Source organism: Theropithecus gelada, chromosome X (assembly GCF_003255815.1).
Source record: "Theropithecus gelada isolate Dixy chromosome X, Tgel_1.0, whole genome shotgun sequence".
Lineage (NCBI taxonomy): Eukaryota > Metazoa > Chordata > Mammalia > Primates > Cercopithecidae > Theropithecus > Theropithecus gelada.
Window position 1 is genome coordinate 36187982 of NC_037689.1, and position 20030 is coordinate 36208011.

At 39.1% G+C, this 20030-nt stretch overlaps 1 protein-coding gene across 5 annotated transcripts in view; it reads left to right on the forward strand.

Annotated features, from left to right (window-relative positions):
- Positions 1-20030, forward strand: part of GLRA2 (glycine receptor alpha 2) — a 218872-nt gene that overhangs the window by 49778 nt on the left and 149064 nt on the right. For all 5 annotated transcript variants that reach the window (XM_025372316.1, XM_025372318.1, XM_025372314.1 and 2 more), the window contains one exon: positions 5021-5244. In XM_025372316.1, the coding sequence (XP_025228101.1) occupies positions 5021-5244 (224 nt within the window). The remainder of the gene's footprint in view (positions 1-5020; positions 5245-20030) is intronic.

Here is a 20030-nt window from a genome sequence, read left to right on the forward strand (position 1 = left end):
CTTTTTTCCCACTGGCAAAATGAGACATAATTCAACTCCACTACCCATTTTGATATTATTCTGAAACATTATTACCCAGAAATGAGACTTGTGAGACTTTGACAGGATGTAGTGAATTTAAAAATTTACCTAAATAGGATAGTTTTGATAGGGTTATTAAATGACTCATAAGAAAAGCTAAACATAGAAAGAGTGTATTAATTCCCGGGTTGACATTCAGTTTCTGTCTCTCCCCTCTTGGCTTTATCGTAATAAGAGAGGGGGCAAAGCTTCCAGTAGCCCAAATCACTGTCACCAGCTTTACACGATGGCATTCAATGAAAATATTTGCACGACCTAATGCTGATTGCATTAATTAGACTCCCATGTTGCTTTGATTAAATCTCCTCATTGCATCGTATTCTCAATCAAAAATGTAAATGTGTACCTTTTCGATGTTCATTACTGCAAAAAAAGCTAAACATTTAAAGAGATTAAAATGGAAGCTATGGATATCCTTGTTTTCTCCTATATTGAACAGCTACTGAAAGTTTAATAAATGAGATGCTCAGGTACTTCCTGGTCACTTATTTAGTGACCTTTGTCATGCTTCTTATCAGAAAATTTGGAAACTGTTGCTCAAGGGTAACATACACAGCCTGTCTATTCTGCTGTATAATACGGATTGAATTGCATGGTTAGAAGACTGATGTATATTGTGCTTCTTTTGTTTTACTTCTTAGCTTTGATATAATGACAAACTTCATTTGCTTTAAAAATATATTTTGTTTTATTCAATTTTGGCTTTGGTGAAAAACTACAGAAAATATTTTTTGGAACTCTATCATGCTTGTCAAAGAAGAAATCCTCAGGCCACCTAGGGTAGGGAATGGCAAATTTTTTCTGTAAAAGGCCAGACAGTATACTTAAGACTTTAAGAGCCAGATAGTCTCTGTCACAACTATGTGATTCTGCCCTTTTGGCATGAAAGCAGCCATAAACAATAGTAAGCAAATAGTTGTGGTGGTGCACCAATAAAGCTTTACTTACAAAAACAGGCCAAGGCCCAAGTTAGCAAATAGGTGTGGTTGTGTACCAATAAAGCTTTATTTACAAAAACAGGCTGAAGCCAAATTTGGGCCACAGGCCATAGGTTGCCAGCCCCAGATTTAGGGCATCAGTATTTAAGTGGATGCATAATAAGAATGTGAGAATTGCTCCAACAAGAAAGGGCCTTATCTTCCAAGATAATTGAGGCCCTGCCTGGGACTCCACCCGGTAAACCAGTCTTAATTAGCTCAGGCTGTGATAACAAAGTATAGATTGGTTGGCTTATAAACAACAGAAATTTATTTCTAACAGTTCTGGAGGCTAGAAGTGTGAGATCAGGGTACTAGCATGGTCAGGTTCTGATGAGAACTCTATTTGGGTTACAGACTGCTGAATTCCTCTGGTATTCTCACATGGTAGAAAGAAAATTATCTGGAGTCCCTTATATAAGGGCAGTAATCCCTTTCATACTGCTCTACCCTCACAACCTCATCACCACCCAAAGGCCCCGCTTCTACCCTCTAATACGATCACATTGGAGGTTAGAATTTCAACGTATGAATTTTGAGAGGATACAAACATTCAGTCCATTGCACACCCAAAGTGTCATCACAGCCCAAGTTTTCTTTACCATACCCCTACGATTTCACCATCCATAAATTTACTGATAGTTTCACAAAATTTGACTCAGAAAAATTGGTCAAAAAAATTAAACAGAAACAGATTCTTCCCTGAACTGTCTTTAGTTGTAGTCAGAATCCTTACCTTTATGCACAGTGATGAGGTCATTGAGGACATTGATTGGTGCTATTTTCTGGGGTAATAGTTTTGATTTCTCTACATTTTCCAGAATAAACTATGTCCAAGAATGCCTCAGAATTTTGAGTTTCTAAATCTGTTGACTTTCCTCTCTTCCCTTACACTTCACTCTCACCCCACTATCCAAAGAGCATTATTAAAAGTTTTAGTTTGGGGTATTTGTTTCCAAATAAAAGGCAATGATTATGTATTTAAAGAACTCAACATGGCTTTCTCTGTTGCTATCCAGTCTGCCCTTCCTATGGTTAATGAAGTCCCACTAATTTATTGTAGGTATTGCCTGCCCACAAAGTATAGGCCTGCTTACAGACCTAATACCAATGATCACTCTGATATGTTAGTGTCAGAGATATGTACTCACAGGACAACACATTTGTGTTACTCTAAGGAATATTTTTATGTATCATTATTTTTATGGATATATTATTCAAAAATGCATTTTTGTTCATTAAGAGACACAAAAATCTGTCAGTGGTCATTGCTAGTTGCCCTAGCATTAAGAGTATTCAGTGGAACAAATTTTGTGTGTCCCAAAGACTTAGATGACTAATAAGGAGAAAATGATAAGATAGGTTATATTCTGTTTTTGAAATGCGAGTTTACCATTTTCTTTTATTTTTCTCTTTTCTTTAGTTTCTGATGGCAAGTGAATTTACAGGATGGGGAGTATATTTGCAACCCCTGTTTCCTTATATAAACGCAGAGTTTGAGAATTTTAGTAATGTCAGTAAGGGTCAAGGGTGCTTTCATACTACCGTCTGTATATAGCTTTCCCCCAAGTTTGGGCCATCAGAAAATAGAGAAAAGATGCTCTCTTCCCAGCTTCCAAATGACTGCCTGGAAGGATGTAGGTAGATAGTGTGTGATTTGGACATATGGATGCTGGAACACTACCCATGACACAGCAGTAGATCCTACTCTGCTCCTCATTTAACAGATAGGACGGTGAACTGAAAGTGTACAAAATGTGTCTGCTCAGAGAACATCTCCAGAATATAATTCTAGGTCCCTCAAATCCTTCCCCAAAACAAACATTTCACATGCTTTGCTGGTTTCTTCTGCAGAATGAAGAGTTGTTTTATCTCCAATCTGAAATCACACTCCTGAAGAACTCAGATTAAGGAGACAGACAGCCCCTTATTAGAATGCATGTCGTGCTATAACTTCTGAAATAAGACTATGAGTCCCCTTTCATTCTATAGCTGCATAAACAAGTTATAAGAAGATGCTAACTTATCAGGGATAGCAGGTTGCTACATTTCTTATTTCTGACTTCTTAAGGAAGAATCAAGAATCTATTACAAGTCTGACTTTTTTTTTTTTTTTTTTTTTTGAAATGGAGTCTCCCTCTGTTGCCCAGGCTGGAGTGCAGTGGTGCAATCTCCGCTCACTGCAACCTGCGCCTCCCGGATTCAAGCGATTCTCCCACTTCAGCCTCCCGAGTAGCTGGGTCCACAGGCATGCACCACCACACTTGGCTAATTTTTGTATTTTTAGTGGAGACGGTGTTTCACCATTTTGGCCAGTCTGGTCTCGAACTCCTGACCTCAGGTGATGCACCCACTTCAGTCTCCCAAAGTGCTGGGATTACAGGCGTGAGCCACAGCACCTGGCTCAGGTCTGACATTTTTTTAAACAAATATATAAGGTGACCTTGGTCTCTAAATTAGCAGTGCAATGGTAAAGCTTCAATTTATCATAAAGTAACTGCCCCCTATAACTTCAAACTCAAGGTTAACTTCTCATATTAAAGCTCACACAGACTTGAGATTAGGCCTACTTTGGGCACTCTTCCCAAGAGCTGCTGCCTCCAAAATGCTCTATGAACTTGATCATCAGAATGAATGTATTTGAAAAAAAGTCATGGGAATTTGTATAGTTTAGTAAATAGGTAAAAAACCAAAAACTGTATTGAAGCTTTTTTCCATACACCCTGATCTTTACAACTTAATTATTTTTTTCCCTTTTGATCCTGGGGGAATTCGCCCAAACTTGCCATCCTGAAATTGTCTCCAGAGTAGAGTGACTCCCAGTGGAGTGACCAACTATCCCAATTTGCCTACACTGAGGAAGTTCCCTGGGTGTGAGAGTTTTGGGGCCAAAATTGGGAAGTTCTCAGGCAAACCGGGACAAGTTAGTCACCATTAGAGTAATGTAAACAATGACCAAAAATCCAGGTGCCAAATATGTAGAGATGGAGCAAGTAAGGGTAAAAAATGTAAAGAAAGAGAGTAAGAATGAATTAGTATATATCACACTTGTGGTCACAAGTAGCAATAGTGGATAACTACTAGCTCTGAAACCACAGACTGGCTTGGTTAGGGAATACTGTTGAAGCCTCAATCGGAGTCCAGATTATCAAGTGACGTAGTACTTTCAATGAACATAAGGTCTTTGAGTAGAAGTCCCCAGGAGAGCAGTCACTGCCCCCAAGCTATTCATTAGCACAGAAGAAAATTCCCAGACCAAATGGGAATGCCAGGGGTTTACCTAAGGCTCCCACAGTGTTCCGATTGAGAACATGAAACATCTCTGTTCGGATGAAGCATCAAGTTGGCTAGTGTAGATACAACACATTCAGAGAAAATGATAAAATAAGAATTTCAAAAGTAAGTAGCTGCAAGGAAAATATTTTGTCAACATGAAAGATCTTAATGTTTATGTTGATAAATTTTAAAAATATTGCTCCATCATATCATAGTTTTATAAGATTTTCACTACTCAAATTACACAGTGGGTTTCCTTCTGCCCACAGCATCTGAGCAGAAAGGGACCAGAGATCATGTGATTTCTGATTTGGAAAATAAATCAGTTTTATTTGACAATCTGCCATCACAGACTGATTTCTGTGTTCATTGTTTACCTTTTTCTGTAGCAAAATCAGCTTGAGTTAGTATTATCTCATCCCAAAATGAATAATTCAAACACTAAAAAATTCAACCAAGTCAACCTGTTTTATTGGTGTTCTGGTTTGGTTGAATCTTCCTTTTTCTTTCTACCTTCTGTCCCCTCTCCTAATGGAACTAAATGGTTTATTTTGACCAAGGTATACACAGTTTGGTTTACTTGGACACCAAAGCTGTATCAAATTAGGGAGAAGAGTGAGAGGGAAATGCAAATAGAACTCTTATGCCAGGGTAATCAGTCACACTTGTCCATGGCATTTCTGTAGGACTACCGAGTGAATATCTTTCTGAGACAACAGTGGAATGATTCACGGCTGGCGTACAGTGAGTACCCAGATGACTCCCTGGACTTGGACCCATCTATGCTAGACTCCATTTGGAAACCAGATTTGTTCTTTGCTAATGAGAAGGGTGCCAACTTCCACGATGTCACCACTGACAACAAATTGCTACGGATTTCGAAAAATGGCAAAGTGCTCTACAGTATCAGGTAAGCCTCCACTGGCTGCACATGTTCGCATCTCCATTTCTCTGCTAACATAGAGCTGCCTGATTCTGCAGGGTAGGATGTATATGAATATTTGACTTTTGTGGTTTCTTGTTTATCATTTGAATTTTAAAGTTGGTGGAGAGTATCAGACCTCCCCTTGGTCTCATAAATGTGATTCTCCATAACAAAAATGTATTTGGTAGGATGGTACACGGTTAATGGTATTGTGTAATCACCTGCACAAATGTGTTCCTGATTGCTTCAATAAAGGAAGTACAGGCTATTCATTTCAATTGCCATTAAGCATAATATATGAAATCTCATTTCAATAATTCTGTCATTCTGTAACATTCAAACACACACACGCGCGCGCGCGCACACACACACACAAATTCAATAGCTCAGCATAGTCATTAACAACATACTTTTAGCTGGATAAGTGGAAACCTGGTTCCAATGTCAGCTTTGCTTCTAAGTAAACATGTGACCTTGATCTCTTAACTTTTCTTGGACTTGGGCCTGGGACAGACAATTCCTGAGATCCATTTTTTTTGTTATATTCAAATATCTTCTCCAGAAGTGTTATCACTCTAGGCTCAAAATAATCTCCCCCTTTTCTGAACTCTAATAGCAGTTTCTCTGTAAGGCTCTTATTTTTTCCTGCCTTATATTTTGGTTACTTCTGTTCATGAGTATAGCATAAAAACATGGATTTCTGGAATTATATCTAGAATCAAACCCAAGTTTTGCCACTTACTAAGTTATGTAACCTATAACCCTCAGTTACCTTAATTTTAAAATGGGAAACTCCATGTTTATCTCTGAATATTCTTGTGTGAATGAGTAATGTAGTGGTCAGCAAATATTTTCTGTAAAGGGCCAGATATTATCTTAAATGTTGCAGACCACATTGCCTCTGTTGCAACTACTCAACTCTATCATTATAGCTCAAAAGCAACCATAGGTAATATGCAAACAATTGGACATGGCTGTGTCTCAATAAAATTTTATTTACAAAAATAGGTGGTGGACTGGATTTGGCCCTTTGGCTGTAGTTTGCCAACCCTAGATATAAAATATATTAAAAATACTTGCCACAGTACCTGACACAGAGTAAATGTTTGATAAAATAATGGCTATCTGTATTTTGAAATCAGTTCTTTTTTTTAATGCTCAACATCTCTAATCATTAAAGAAATGCAAATGAAAACCACAATGAGATACCATCTCACACCAGTCAGAATGGCTATTATTAAAAAGTCAAAAAATAATAGATGCTGGTGAGGTCACAGAGAAAAGGGAACGCTTATACACTGCTAGAGGGAATGTAAATTAGTTCAGCCATTGTGGGAAGCAGTTTGGCAATTTCTCAAACAACTCAAAGCAGAATTACCATTCGAACCAGCAATCCCATTATTGGATATATACCCAAAGGAATATAAATCATTCTACCATAAAGACACATGCACGTGTATGTATGCTCATTGCAGCACTATTCACAATAGCAAAGACACAGAATCAACCTAAATGTCCATCAGTGGTAGACTAGATAAAGAAAATGTGGTGGCTGGGTGCCGTGGGTCATACCCGTAATCCCAGCACTTTGGAAGGCCGAAGTGGGCAGATTACGAGGTCAGGAGTTCAAGACCAGCCTGGCCAATATGGTGAAACCCCATCTCTACTAAAAAGTATAAAAAATTAGCCGGGCATGGTGGTACGTGCCTGTAGTCCCAACTACTCAGGAGAATTGCTTGAACCCAGGAAGCGGAGATTGCAGTGAGCCGAGATAGTGCCACTCCACTCCAGCCTGGGTGACAGAGTGAGACTGTCTCAAAAAACAAAAACAAAAAACTGGCACTATACACCATGGAATACTACACAGACATTAAAAAGAATGAGATCATGTCCTTTGCAGCAACATGGTTGGAACTGGAGGGCATTATCCTGAGTGAACTAACACAGGAACAGAAAAATATTGTTCAGTGAATAGTACAGAATAGTACAGTACTGTTCAATTGAACATGCAGTACAAATGCTGCATGTTCTCACTTACAAGTGGGAGCTAAGCATTGAATATATATGGACACAAAGAAGGGAACAACAGACACTGGGGCCTACTTGAGGGTAGAGGGAAAGAGGAGGACGAGAATCAAAGAACTGCCTTACAGGGTACTATGCTTATTGCCTGGGTGGCGAAATAATCTGTACACCAAACCCCCATGACATGCAATTTACCTATACAAGAAACCTGCACATGTATCCCTGAACCTAAAATCAATGTTTAGAAAAATTAATGTTCTTTTTCAGTAGTAAGCTCTTAGCTCTTTCAATTCAAGATATTTGGTTTTTGTCTTTTTGGTAACATCTACCAAAGGTCTAGGACAATGTACTGTATATGAGAGATAGTACATTGAATAAACTATTGGCATTTAAAGGTCCTTAATAGAATGCCCCCCTTCTCTATATAATTTTATTACCAAAAAAGTGGACAGCTAGTCTCCTTGCAAATAATTTTTCCAAGTTTGCAGACTCACCATCATCACAACCTCATTTGACAACTCTATATATGATTTGGTTCTGTACTGTAAATTCCATTCTTATACCTAATAATTTCACACCCTGCTGATGGCTGAGAGCCCCAATGTCTTGTGGAACAAAAGAAGCTGCTCATTTGTAAAAAGTGGCAAAGTCACTGCTTGCACAGAAAACCAGGAAACTTCCCCCAATGACCATTTCATTTTTAAGGAAACACAAAACATTCTCCATGGTGATGTGTTTGGTTGGTGTAAAATGCAGTACTGAGCACAACATAAGTCGATCGGACCTGATAAAATGGGACATATGTAGAGTGTGGCTCTAGGAAGGAGAGTTATAAAAAGCAGCGCAGAGCATCAGCTGCCCCAGCTAATCCCCTGGGCGTTGGGTGGCATTTGCTCTAATGAATACCAGGCATCACATACTGCTGAAATAAAATCAGGTTGTTGTTGTTGCTGTTGTTGCTTTCTTGCTGTTTTACGGAGGTCTTTACATTCTAGAATCATCAAGAATATAATGCTCCCAAGCCTAGACCCAGAGGCAATTCTTCTATCTCTGGTTCCCAAGCATAGCACATAACAGGCCCTGAAATGCCCTAACAATTGTTTTGGATTAGGTGGGGTTTGTCCTGTGGCAGGCTGTTTTATACTTTTCTTTCATTGTGAGTGTTCTCTGAAATCAAAATAAAAAACCTTGGTAAAGGAGAATTGGGGATATCATTTTAAGAAAATACAAGCTGTTGGGAGATTTGAGCTGTAAGAATCTAATTTTTTGCTTTGAAGGGCTTTTGATGAACCAGATACTGTGCTGGGTCTAGAGATCCAGAACTAAGTAAGATGTGGTCCTTTCCCTGCAATGACTTCAGTCTAACAAGGCAGGGGGAAACATGATAAATTAAGTAATAGGAATAAATAGGAAACAAGAAAAACAAAAGTGGCTCTAATTTTGCAAATGAATTATGTGACCAAAATATTGCCAGAATTTGAGAGTTGGCATCCACACTCCTGTTTGTCACTGGGCTCAATTTAACTAGAGGTCAAGGAGTAACTAGTGCTAATATATGCCCAGCTGCAGGTTTGACTCAAGTTTAAGGCCAAGGCAGGTACAGTTGTGTCCATGTCTTTTTTGTTGTTGTTGTTGAGACAGAGTCTCGCTCTGTCGCCGGGGCTGGAGTGCAGTGGCCGGATCTCAGCTCACTGCAAGCTCCGCCTCCCGGGTTTACGCCATTCTCCTGCCTCAGCCTCCCAAGTAGGTCCATGTCTTAAAGGTGCTGAAAAGTTCCTACTGAAGTTCCATTAGGAAGTAAGTCCCCTGCATACTCAGGTTTACGACACAAATACTCCCAGGAGAGGAAATCCACTGGCTTAAATCCACACTAAACTCTAAAAAGCTGATATAAAATTTATTTCTGAGGATGAACATATTGGATTCCTAAGAGTATAAATGGGATAGAATGAAGAAAGGTTGAGAATGATACAAGGAAGGGGCTAGAAGTACCAAAAAAAAAAAAAAAACAGAAAAATAAAAAAAACCCTAAAACTGTCTCCACATACACAGTAAATACTTAAGCAATTATTTAATTATGTAAGCATGTGGTCCACATTTTAAAAAGTAATGTTCTGTCTTGATACTCTGTATTTGCATTTTCCTAAAACTTAAAGCAAATACCAATTGCATTTAATCTGGGGAAAATTCCATGTTTTTCTTAGCTTTGTAGGTGTAGGGGTAGAATTAACTCTATGGACACCAAAGTTCAAGGCTTTGATGGTCAAACAAAACAAATAGAGAACTATACAGTTCATTGATTTCATAACAAGCAAGATCACATTTCCTAATACTTCATATATCTGTATTCCAAAAGGTAGGGGTCTAAAAAAAAGAGAGATGGCAATAGACTAGAGCTCCCTAAGTATCCTCCTTATGAACACTTAGGGTACTTGACTAAAATTCAAACAAATCTTTTAAATAGGAAGGAAAGGCCTTAGCTCAGTGTTAATAAATCTTTTATCCAGTGTAGTAGGGCACAGTCTTTGTTGATGAAAAAGTACCAAATCCATTTCTCTCCATTTTTCTTCTTTAGTATTCATTCTCTAATGTTTTATCTTACTCTCTGTTTTTTTCCTAAGTTTTTTGTTGGCCCGCCCCATTAATTATTGATCACCTCTGACAAAAGTATACATTTTGATTTGTAAACCCTCTTCAGAGAAAGTCAGTAATCCAGAGACCATGCTGGGCCTAAAGATCAAGTACTGAGTAAGATGTGATCCTTCATCTGGGATGGGGAAAGAGAGTCAAATTCTAAATTCAGAGAGAGTCAAATTCTAAATTCACATTACTTACAATGAATCCATACTTGAATCCATACTGAAATAGTGAGGTGAATTTTGAAGGTTGTACATATTATTGTTTAAACAATATTTGTTGAATTTAATATAATGAGTTGGAATAAAGGTCAGGACATCATGGGATATGGTGGACAACATGAAAGAAAAAAGGAGAAGGAGAGCATTTTTGAAGAACAGCTTGTCTCACATGCCCACAGTATCTTTGCTGATATTGTCTTCTTTTTAAAAATCCCATTGCTTCTGAGAATTTAGTCAGAAATACGACTTTTATAGAAGGATTTTTTTTTTTTTAATTTGAAGTTACCTTGTAAAATATCTAATCCAACACGCTTGTTTTAGTGATAAGGAAGTGACTTCTTTCAGAAGTTGGGTTAATCCAAACAATGGAGTTAGTAAGTAGGAAAGCTAGGACAAGAATCAGGGCTCTTCACTTCTGTTTCAGTGCTGTCATTTCCTACCCCCACATTAATTCCTCATTTACTTCAACCCAAGTCAAAAGATACAAACACACACAATTCATGTTGCAGCAAAGGACATCATTTCATGCTTTTTTATGGCTGCATGTATTCTATGGTATATATGTACCACATTTTCTTTAATCTACCATTGATGGGCAGCTAGGCTGGTTCCATGTCTGCTATTGTGGATAGTGCTGTGATGAACATACAACTTCATGTGTCTTTTTGTAAAACAATTTATTTTCCTTGGGGTATACACCCAGGAATGGGATTGCTGGGTCAAATAGTATCTCTGTTTTAAGTTATTTGAGAAGTCTTCAAACTACTTTCCACAGCGCCTGAACTAATTTACATTCCCACCAACAGTGTGTAAGTGTTTGCTTTTCTCTGCAGCCTTGCAGCATCTGTTGCTTTTTGACTTTTTGATAGTAGCCATTCTGACTGGTGTGAGATAGTATCTCATTGTGTTTTTGATTTGTATTTCTCTAATGACCAGTGATGACGAACATTTTCTCATATGTTTGTTGACCACTTGTATGTCTTTTTTTGAGGAGTGTCTGTTCATGTCCTTTGCCCATTTTTAATGGGGCTATTTGTTTTTTGCTTGTTGATTGGCTTAAGTTCCTTATAGATTCTGGATACTAGGCTTTTGTCAGATGCATAGTTTGTGAACATTTTCTTCTATTCTGTAACTTGTCTGTTGACTCTATTGATAATTTCTTTTGCTGTGAAGAAGCTCTTTGGTTTAATTAAGTCCCATTTGGCAACTTTTGTTTTTGTTGCAGTTGCTTTTGGGGACTTATCCAAAAATTCTTTTCCAAGGCTAGTGTCAAGAATGGTGTTTCCTGGGTTTCTGTCTAGGATTTTTTTTTTTTTTCTTTTGAGACAACATCCCGCTCTGTCACCCAGGCTGGAGTGCAATGGTGTGATCTTGGCTCACTGACAACTCTGCTCCCAGGTACAAGTGATTTTCCTGCCTCAGCCTGCCAAGTAGCTTGGATCACATGTGCATGCCACCATGCCCAACTAATTTTTGTAGTTTTAGTAGAGATGGGGTTTCCCCATGTTGGCCAGGCTGGTCTTGAACTCCCGACCTCAAGTGATCTGCCCGCCTCAGCCTCCCAAAATGTTGGGATTACAGGGATGAGCCACTGTGCTCGGCCCTGTCTAGGATTTTTATAGTTTGAGGCCAGACACTTAAATCTGTAATCCATCTTGAGTTAATTTTTGTATATGGTAAAAGGTAGTGGTCCAGTTTCATTCTTCTGCATATGGCTAGCTAGTCATTCCAGCACCATTTTTTGGAAAAAGGAGTCCTTTCCCCAGCTTGTTTTGTCAGCTTTGTCAAAGATCAGCTTGTGTGTGGCTTTATTTCTGGGTTCTCTATTCTGTTCCATTGGTCTATGTGTCTGTTTTTGTACCAGTACTATGCTGTTTTTATTACTGTAGCCTTATAGTACAGTTTGAACTTGGGTAGTGTGATGCCTCCAGCTTTGTTCTTTTTGCTTAGGATTGCTTTGGTTATCTGTGCTCTTTTTTGGTTCTGTATGAATTTTAGAATAGTTTTTTTTTCTAATTGTGTGAAAAATGACATTGTTAATTCGATAGGAATAGCATTGAATCTGTAAATTGCTTTGGGCAGTATGATCATTTTAATGATATTGATTCTTCAAATTTATGAACATGGGTTGTTTTTCCATTTATTTGTGTCATCTCTGATTTCTTTCAGCAGTGTTTTGTAGTTCTTCTCGTAGAGATCTTTCTCCTCCTTGGTTAGCTGTATTCCTAAGTATTTCATTTTTTTGTAGTTATTGCAAATGGTATTGTGTTCTTAATTTTACTCTCAGCTTGAATGTTATTGGTGTATGGAAATGCTACTGATATTTGTACATTAATTTTTGTGTCCTAAAATTGTACTAAAGTCATTTATCAATTCAGGAGCCTTTTGGCTGAGTCTTTAGGGGTGTCTAGATATAGAATCATATCATTAGCTAAGACAAATAGTTTCAGTTCCTTTCTTCCTATTTAGATGCCTTTTATTTCTTTCTCTTGCCTGATTGCTTTGGCTAGGACTTCCAGTATTATGTTTAATAGGAGTGGTGAGAGAGGATATCCTTGTCTTGTTCCAGTGCTCAAGGGGAATGCTTCCAGCTTTTGCCACCCAGTATGATGTTGACTGTGGGTTTGTCATAGATTGCTCTTATTATTTTGAGGGATGTTCCTTTGATTCCTAGTCTGCTGGTGGTTGTTATCATGAAAGGATTTTGAATTTTATCAAAAGATTTTTCTGGGTCTATTGGGATGATCATATGGTTTTGCTGGAACCTTGCTCAAAATATATGCTCACGCCTGTAATCCCAGCACTTTGGGAGGCCGAGGTGGGTGGATCACGAAGTCAGGAGATGGAGACCATCCTGGCCAACATGGTGAAACCCCATCTCTACTACAAAAAAAAAAAAAAGTACAAAAATTAGCCGGGCATGGTGGCGGGCGCCTGTAGTCCCAGCTACTCAGGAGGCTGAGGCAGGAGAATCACTGGAACCCAGGAGGCGGAGGCTGCAGTGAGCAGAGATCACACCACTGCACTCCAGCCTGGGTGAAGAGTGAGACTCTCTCTCTCTCTCTCTCTCTCTCTCTCTCTCTCTCTCCATATATATATATATATATATATATATATACACACACACACACACACACACACGCATATTTTGTGCATTAGGTTATTCAAGCTAGTTTTTGTTTGTTTGTTTAGAGGAAGAGGTCCTTATCTTTATTAAAGAAGCTATGACCCTCCAACTGTTAAGAGCTTTGTTTCCAGATTTACTGCATGCCTCCAGAATGGGTATACCTAAAGGTGAAGTTATTAAGAAAATATTGTTTGCTTTCAGTGTGTTATTAAACTGACCAGTTATCTGGGGGCCTCATGCTACCCTCTGATAAACCATAAATAATTATAAAATTGCCCCTTAACAATAGCACCCCATATCACCAAAGCATCTGTTCACCTCATCATCAACCTTTATCTGACCTAAAACTTATTCCTTTATGGCACTGGAGGTGATTTGCTTGTTAATCCCTTTTGATTCTATTTGCAATGCTGGGTGTTGATAATTCAGTATTCTGCCTTCCCAGTAGTATTGGAGTTGTAATAGAGAACCCTTGGGGATTGGCATGCTTTTCCCTCTGATGATAGATTACAGGCACCACTGAGAGTAGGTACAGTGCAGATTTCTAGACAGACATCCAACGGTGTTCCTCCAAACAATCTTGTCTAATGACCAACTCTACCCACATACACAGAAGGCTCGCTTTTCTCACATGGCCTCCCATCCTTGACTGATCCTATAGTCTGATGCAAGAACTTCAAAAGATTCTAACTTTAGTTATAAATTTTTTTATGGCATAGGGAATAAGGACATTCTCTACTTAGATGTCAGAGCCAAAAATAAAATGCACAATGAACTGAGACCTGCCTTAAATGTTACCAGTGGTGTTGCTTTGATTACCTTACTCTCAATTTTGATGAGACATGTAAGCCCACATTTTCTATTAGAAGGCAGCTATGAAAAACTATGATTTCTTTTCCCTGTGCATATTTGGACCATTATTTATCCTTATGTTCTATAATCCAGGCAAAATTACATTCTCATTTTCTAACTCTGTGTCCAAATCCTCATTAGTATTGTAACTTGACTTAATGAAGTAATTAATGTCTGTAACATAAGCGCCCACATCAGAATTAAGCAGTCTTCAGAGAAGTGCTTGGAAATGCCATGGAAACCACAATGATTCCATTCTTCCTAGAGGCGAGCAAGGTTGGGAGGGTGGGAAGCGCGGGCATGCACATATGCTAGTGGATTCAGCAGGAGCTGTGGTGTGGAGGGGCTATTTTTGGAGAGAGGCCCTTTACAAAGGTATGGCTGAGGGTGGAAGTGTGAAGGTCCAGAAAGTGTGTTGTATATATGACAGACTCTCATAAAGTATGGAAAACTTTGTTGAGCTCCTGCTCAGGTTAGAAATACACAAATACTATGGGACCTAATATTGATTCAGACACAACAGAGTAAGGATCTTGTATTAGTCAGGGTTCCCTAGAGGGACAGAACTAAAAGTTACATATGTTTATGAAAGGGAGTTTATTAAGGAGAACTGACTGACTCATACCATCACAAGGTAAAGTCCCATGATAGGCCGTCTGCAAGTTGAGGAGCAAGGAAGTCAGCAGTGGATCAGTCTGAGTCCCAAAACCTCAAAAGTAGGGAAGCCGACAGTGCAGCCTTTAGCCTGTGACCAAAGGCCCAAGAGCCCCTGGCAAACCACTGGTGTGAGCCCAAGAGTCCAAAAGCTGAAGACTTGGAGTCTGATGTTCGAAGGCAGGAAACATCCAGCACAGGAGAAAGATGAAGACCAGAAGACTCAGCAAGTCGGTTCTTCCATCTTCTCCTACCTGCTTTATTCTAGCCGTGCTGGCAGCTGATTAGATGGTGCCCAGCCAGACTGAGGGTGGGTCTGCCTCTCCCAGTCCACTGACAAATGTTAATCTCTTTTGGCAACACCCTCATAGACATACCCAGGAACAATACTTTGCATCCTTCAATCCAATCAAGTTGACACTCAGTATTAACCATTACAGATCTTATGCTTGTTTGGAGGAAAAGAGAGACTTGATCAATGAAATACATGGCAGTTAGCATGACCACTTGTCCTTAACTGTTTACCTGACTGGACTAGCCATAGCAACCAGTAGGTTTTCTTCCATTTAGAGGTAACTTTCCATTTCATTAACATTAATCAGAGTTTGCTCTTCAGTCAATGGTACAAAGAGCAGAATACTGAGAAGATGGCTCAGGGCATTGTGATCTCCACACTTGCTTTCATCATTTACTATATCTCCCAGGATCATAGAACAGCCTCTCCAGCCCCATAAGTTTATCATTCTGGGTCTCAGTTTCCTCTATAAAATGAGACTGAACCAGGGACTTAGACCAAGTATGAGGCTCCTTCTAGCACTATTATAAGTTTTTAACTCAAAATAACCTCCCTCTCCTTCCCAAACCACAAAACACTTTCCTGATGAGTAAATAAGAGTGCATTCTTCATGTCCCTTAGGGCTTGAGTCAGCAGAGGAGATTCAGAATTTCAAGATGCCTGTCTTAAACTACTTGGATCTTTGAACCCTTTTCTCCCCAATTAGATATACAACTCCTGAGAAGAGGAACCTGATTTTGGAGTAGGTTAGGGAGGATTGGACTACCTGTAATTTAAGAGGCAGCGTTAAAATATTCAACGTGGCCGGGCACAGTGACTCACACCTGCAATCTTAGCACTTGGGAGGCTGAGGAGGGTGTATCACTTTAGCTCAGGAGTTGGAGACAAGCCTGAGCAACATGGCAAAATCCCATCCCTACAAAAAATTAAAAAAAAAACAAACTAGCTGGGCCTGGTGGTGTGTGCCTGTAGTCCCAGCTACTTAGGGGGCTAAGGCAGGAGGATCGCTTGAGCCCAGGAAGTCGAGGCTGTAGTGAGCCAAGATCATGCCACTGCCCTACAGCCTTGGTGACAAAGTGAGACTCTGTCTCAAAAAAAGAAAAATTCAACATATAGTTTACATGACGACAAATACTCAGTACCAAGTGCCCTGAGAAATTTTCCAGTCACAAACTAGATCACTTGTACCCTCTAATTCAATCACCAGGAATATCTGTGAATTATTATTTTAGAATATGTTCATGAATCATGGGTTTATATACTTTTAGACAATTACACAAAGATGGTTAGCTGGGAAAATAATTGACTATTTAGACTAAAGGAATCATGTGGTAGATTTGAGCCAGCGGAGCTGAAGAGTTAGTGTGCTGTTATTACTCATCACCTGAACTTTCTCATGGCAGAAAGCCAAAGGAAAACCAGAGGTCCTGGTGAGGCTGCTCAACTTACATTAATGTGGGCTTCTACCTGGTCCACACTGCTACTTTTGTAAGGCTCCCTGGATTGCATTAATACCAAAATAAACATGCATAATATCACCATGGCTCTTATGAAACATATAAATTACTTTAGTGCATTCTCATAGCACATAATCCAAAGGAAAAGGTACTTTATTTTAAAATGGAAAAAAAACGTGTCCATCTGCGTGTCTCAGCAGTCTCTCCAACAAGTTTCTTCTCGCTTGTGGCATTTAAAATTACAAACTAACATCTGTATCAAAGAGGATACAATATTTATCATTGGACAGTCACTGAAAATTATTAAGTACATGTATGAATACAATTATATGAAGTTCCACATGAGACGTACTCTCAGAGCAAAACCATCTCATTTCTGATTGATTGGTTATTTCAAATGACAATAAAACAAAGGTTTTATTTGATGTTTCATTTTAGTATGGGTATTTTGCTAAACTTGAGCAGTCAGATGAAGGATAGAAAGCAAAATGTACACTAGGGGATTAAAGACAGAATTCTATTGAGGTGGGACAAATGTCAGTTCTGAGGGTCAGGAATACTTGGATTCAAATCCAATTTTACTAAGTGACCATAAAAAGTCATTTAACCTTTCTTTGACCTGCAGTTTTTCTCTGTTCCAGATTCATAATAAATGTTCAATGAATGTCTTAATTATCCTTGAGTTGGCTGTAGGATAAAAGGGAGTAAGTAAGGGTGACAATGCCCCTTACCTTCCTTAACACATATGTATGGACATACTTGTACTATTCAGGCTCCACTCACTTTCCACACTTAGTCCAAAGCAGATGGATACTCTCCTTGCCTTGAGTTTCCTCTTTTTGGGAGACATGTAGCTCATAACAGAGGTGACAGTTGCATCTACTTTCAGATAATAGTTTAGCTGATGCTGTTGCTCCCCTTTAGCTGCTTGTTAAAAGCAAACTGAGGAATTATGCTTGGTTTCAAAGTGTTATCCAGTCAAGGATGGACCATCCTATCATCTGACCAGAACTCCATTCTCTCTCCAACCTTTGCCACCAGAAACAGTGGTCAGTAAGTCTCCACCAGTTACCACAATGGAAGTCTTTTTAATGCAGCAAAATACCAGCCAGGTAACACAATTTTACTCTCAGTTGTCAACAGGTACGAGGTTACTTTGGTTTTCTCAAAACCATATCTGCAGTTCATAAGCGTGCTTACACATGTTCTCTTTCCCCTTTTTTTAAAAAGTAAAATAAAACATTTTAAAAATTGCTACATTGTACAGTAACTTTCTCTTTTTCTTCACCTCAATGCCACTATTAAATATAATACTAGACGCATAGTGACAATGAAAAAGGCAGTTCTCATTTATTTTAATGTGCAGGCTACATTTTATCTTCACCAATGTTTGGATATATAAATAAATACTAGATGTGAAATGACTTTGAAATGTGAAATGTAACTAAGATGTCGGGGAGTATTGATTATTTAAATCTTTGGTAATTTGAGCTCCTTCCTCTGATGGTGTTCAATTTATCCCTCTTCTATTCAACACCTTCAAAACATTTTCATCCAGGAAATATCAAAGCATTTGGGGAAAATTTTAGCTGCAGATTTATCAGTTGCTCTCCAAGTTGAATCTAATCCACATTTGGACTTGATTAACATGGGCCAACCATATGTGTGCACACTTTCTGAAAGGACCACACACAGATGGGAGCAGATATTGTATTTTTGTCCTTCCCAGCTACTATTGCTCATTGCATATGGGTATTTTCTATGATGCCTTTATGATATTTGGTAAACATGGACCTTCCTGCTCAGCCACTGGGATTTTAGTCAGGGGAGAGGAGAACAGCTAATGAGCCAAGCAGTGTTGCCATTTATCTCCTCCACATCCCAAGGTCAACAGGAAAAAAAAAAAATGAAAAAGAAAAAACAGCAAAAGTGCCTATTTGGAATTAATGGAGAGGAAAGCGTCTAACCATACAGCTCAGAACCAACCTGGGGTTTAGGTCCAGCCTTAGACAATATTGAAAAAATGATGTGTCTCTGGTGCCCAGCCACATTTTTCTGAGCCCTGTTTTTCATCTAGTTTCATGTTTCCCTTTGATTTTCTTAGTATGACAGTCTGCCCTTGGAGATATCAATAGGGAATCTGGGAATCTATCAATTCATTTACACAAAGAAGGAAATGAGTAACAGTACTTGAAACACATTTCTCTTCCTAGCTTTGCATCTTAATAGTCAAAGAAGCCTTTAGCTAAATGTTTATCCATTTATTATATATAGCAGCTAAGAGTTGGAAGGTGTTTGAGCAAGGATGCATTGGGACCTTTGTGGAACTCCCAACAATTTGTACACCATTAATTTTTCAAACTTTGATTAGGAGGAAAGCCTTCCCAGGTGCAGCCACATCTGTGGCTGCCCATGGACCAGGTGACAAGCTCAGGGCTGGAGTAGGCAGGACTCTCTCTATGCGTTACATGATGTAAGTTCAAAGTAGCCATTTCGTCACAGAACTTTCAGAAATGGTAAGTTAAAAAATTTCATTCCTTGCTTGCCTAACCAGACTTGGACAATTCCTTTTGTTTTCTGTGAATAAAGATCCTCATGTGGGTACCTCAGGTTCGATTCAGGAGCATCAAGACATGCTTCTCTGATAGACCGAAAGGGCCCTCTAAGGATCCAGGTCTGTAAGAGTAGATAACCTGCTCTACCTGATCACTGAGAGTGCTTATCTAGGTCCCAAGGGAGTAATTAAAGGTCCTTTATTTGATTCTGTTCAGGTGTGTCTGATTCACATCATCAGAAGGATTAAGTGGGAGAGTTGCAAACAACTTCGAAAAGTTGAATAATAAATTGAAACTATTAGGATATATATCTGCAATTCTGATATTAAGTTGTGATCTCCTTCAAGAGACACACTGTCTTATTTTAGGTGTCTGGTGCCTGGTGCCCAATAAATACTTGCCAAAATATTGCTGAATGGATGTATAATACTACATTACAGCCCAGATGGAGTCATGCTTAATACCAATCCCTCCACCCTAGGACCTAGAGCTAGTCTTCCCATGTACTCTGTTCTTTATGACCAGTACCATGAGATTTTCTAAAATTTTTGTTGTGGTTCATTCAACGCATGTTGCAGCCACCTCCCTAACTTCTTTTGAAATTTCTTGGTGGCCTATTTTCCAGACATCAGAGACAGTAACCTGATATGCTGCCATCACCCTGAGTAGAGTTCACTGCCTACTTTTGGCCTTTGCATACTGGCATGTGTTAAAAGGCATGATGGTCTTGGCTTCTTCTCTATCTCACCTAGAAACTGTCCTCCTACCCCTCTTAGCAGCTCTCCCAGTTTCCTAGCCACATCTATCACATTCTTGGTTGCCAGTGGACTGATTTTGGCTTCACTGCCCTGACTTAACCAGTATATCTCTCCAATGTGACTGAAGCCCATGATCATCACCCCTAACTTGTACCATTACCCCTAGTCCAATCACTTAGCAGCCTACTTG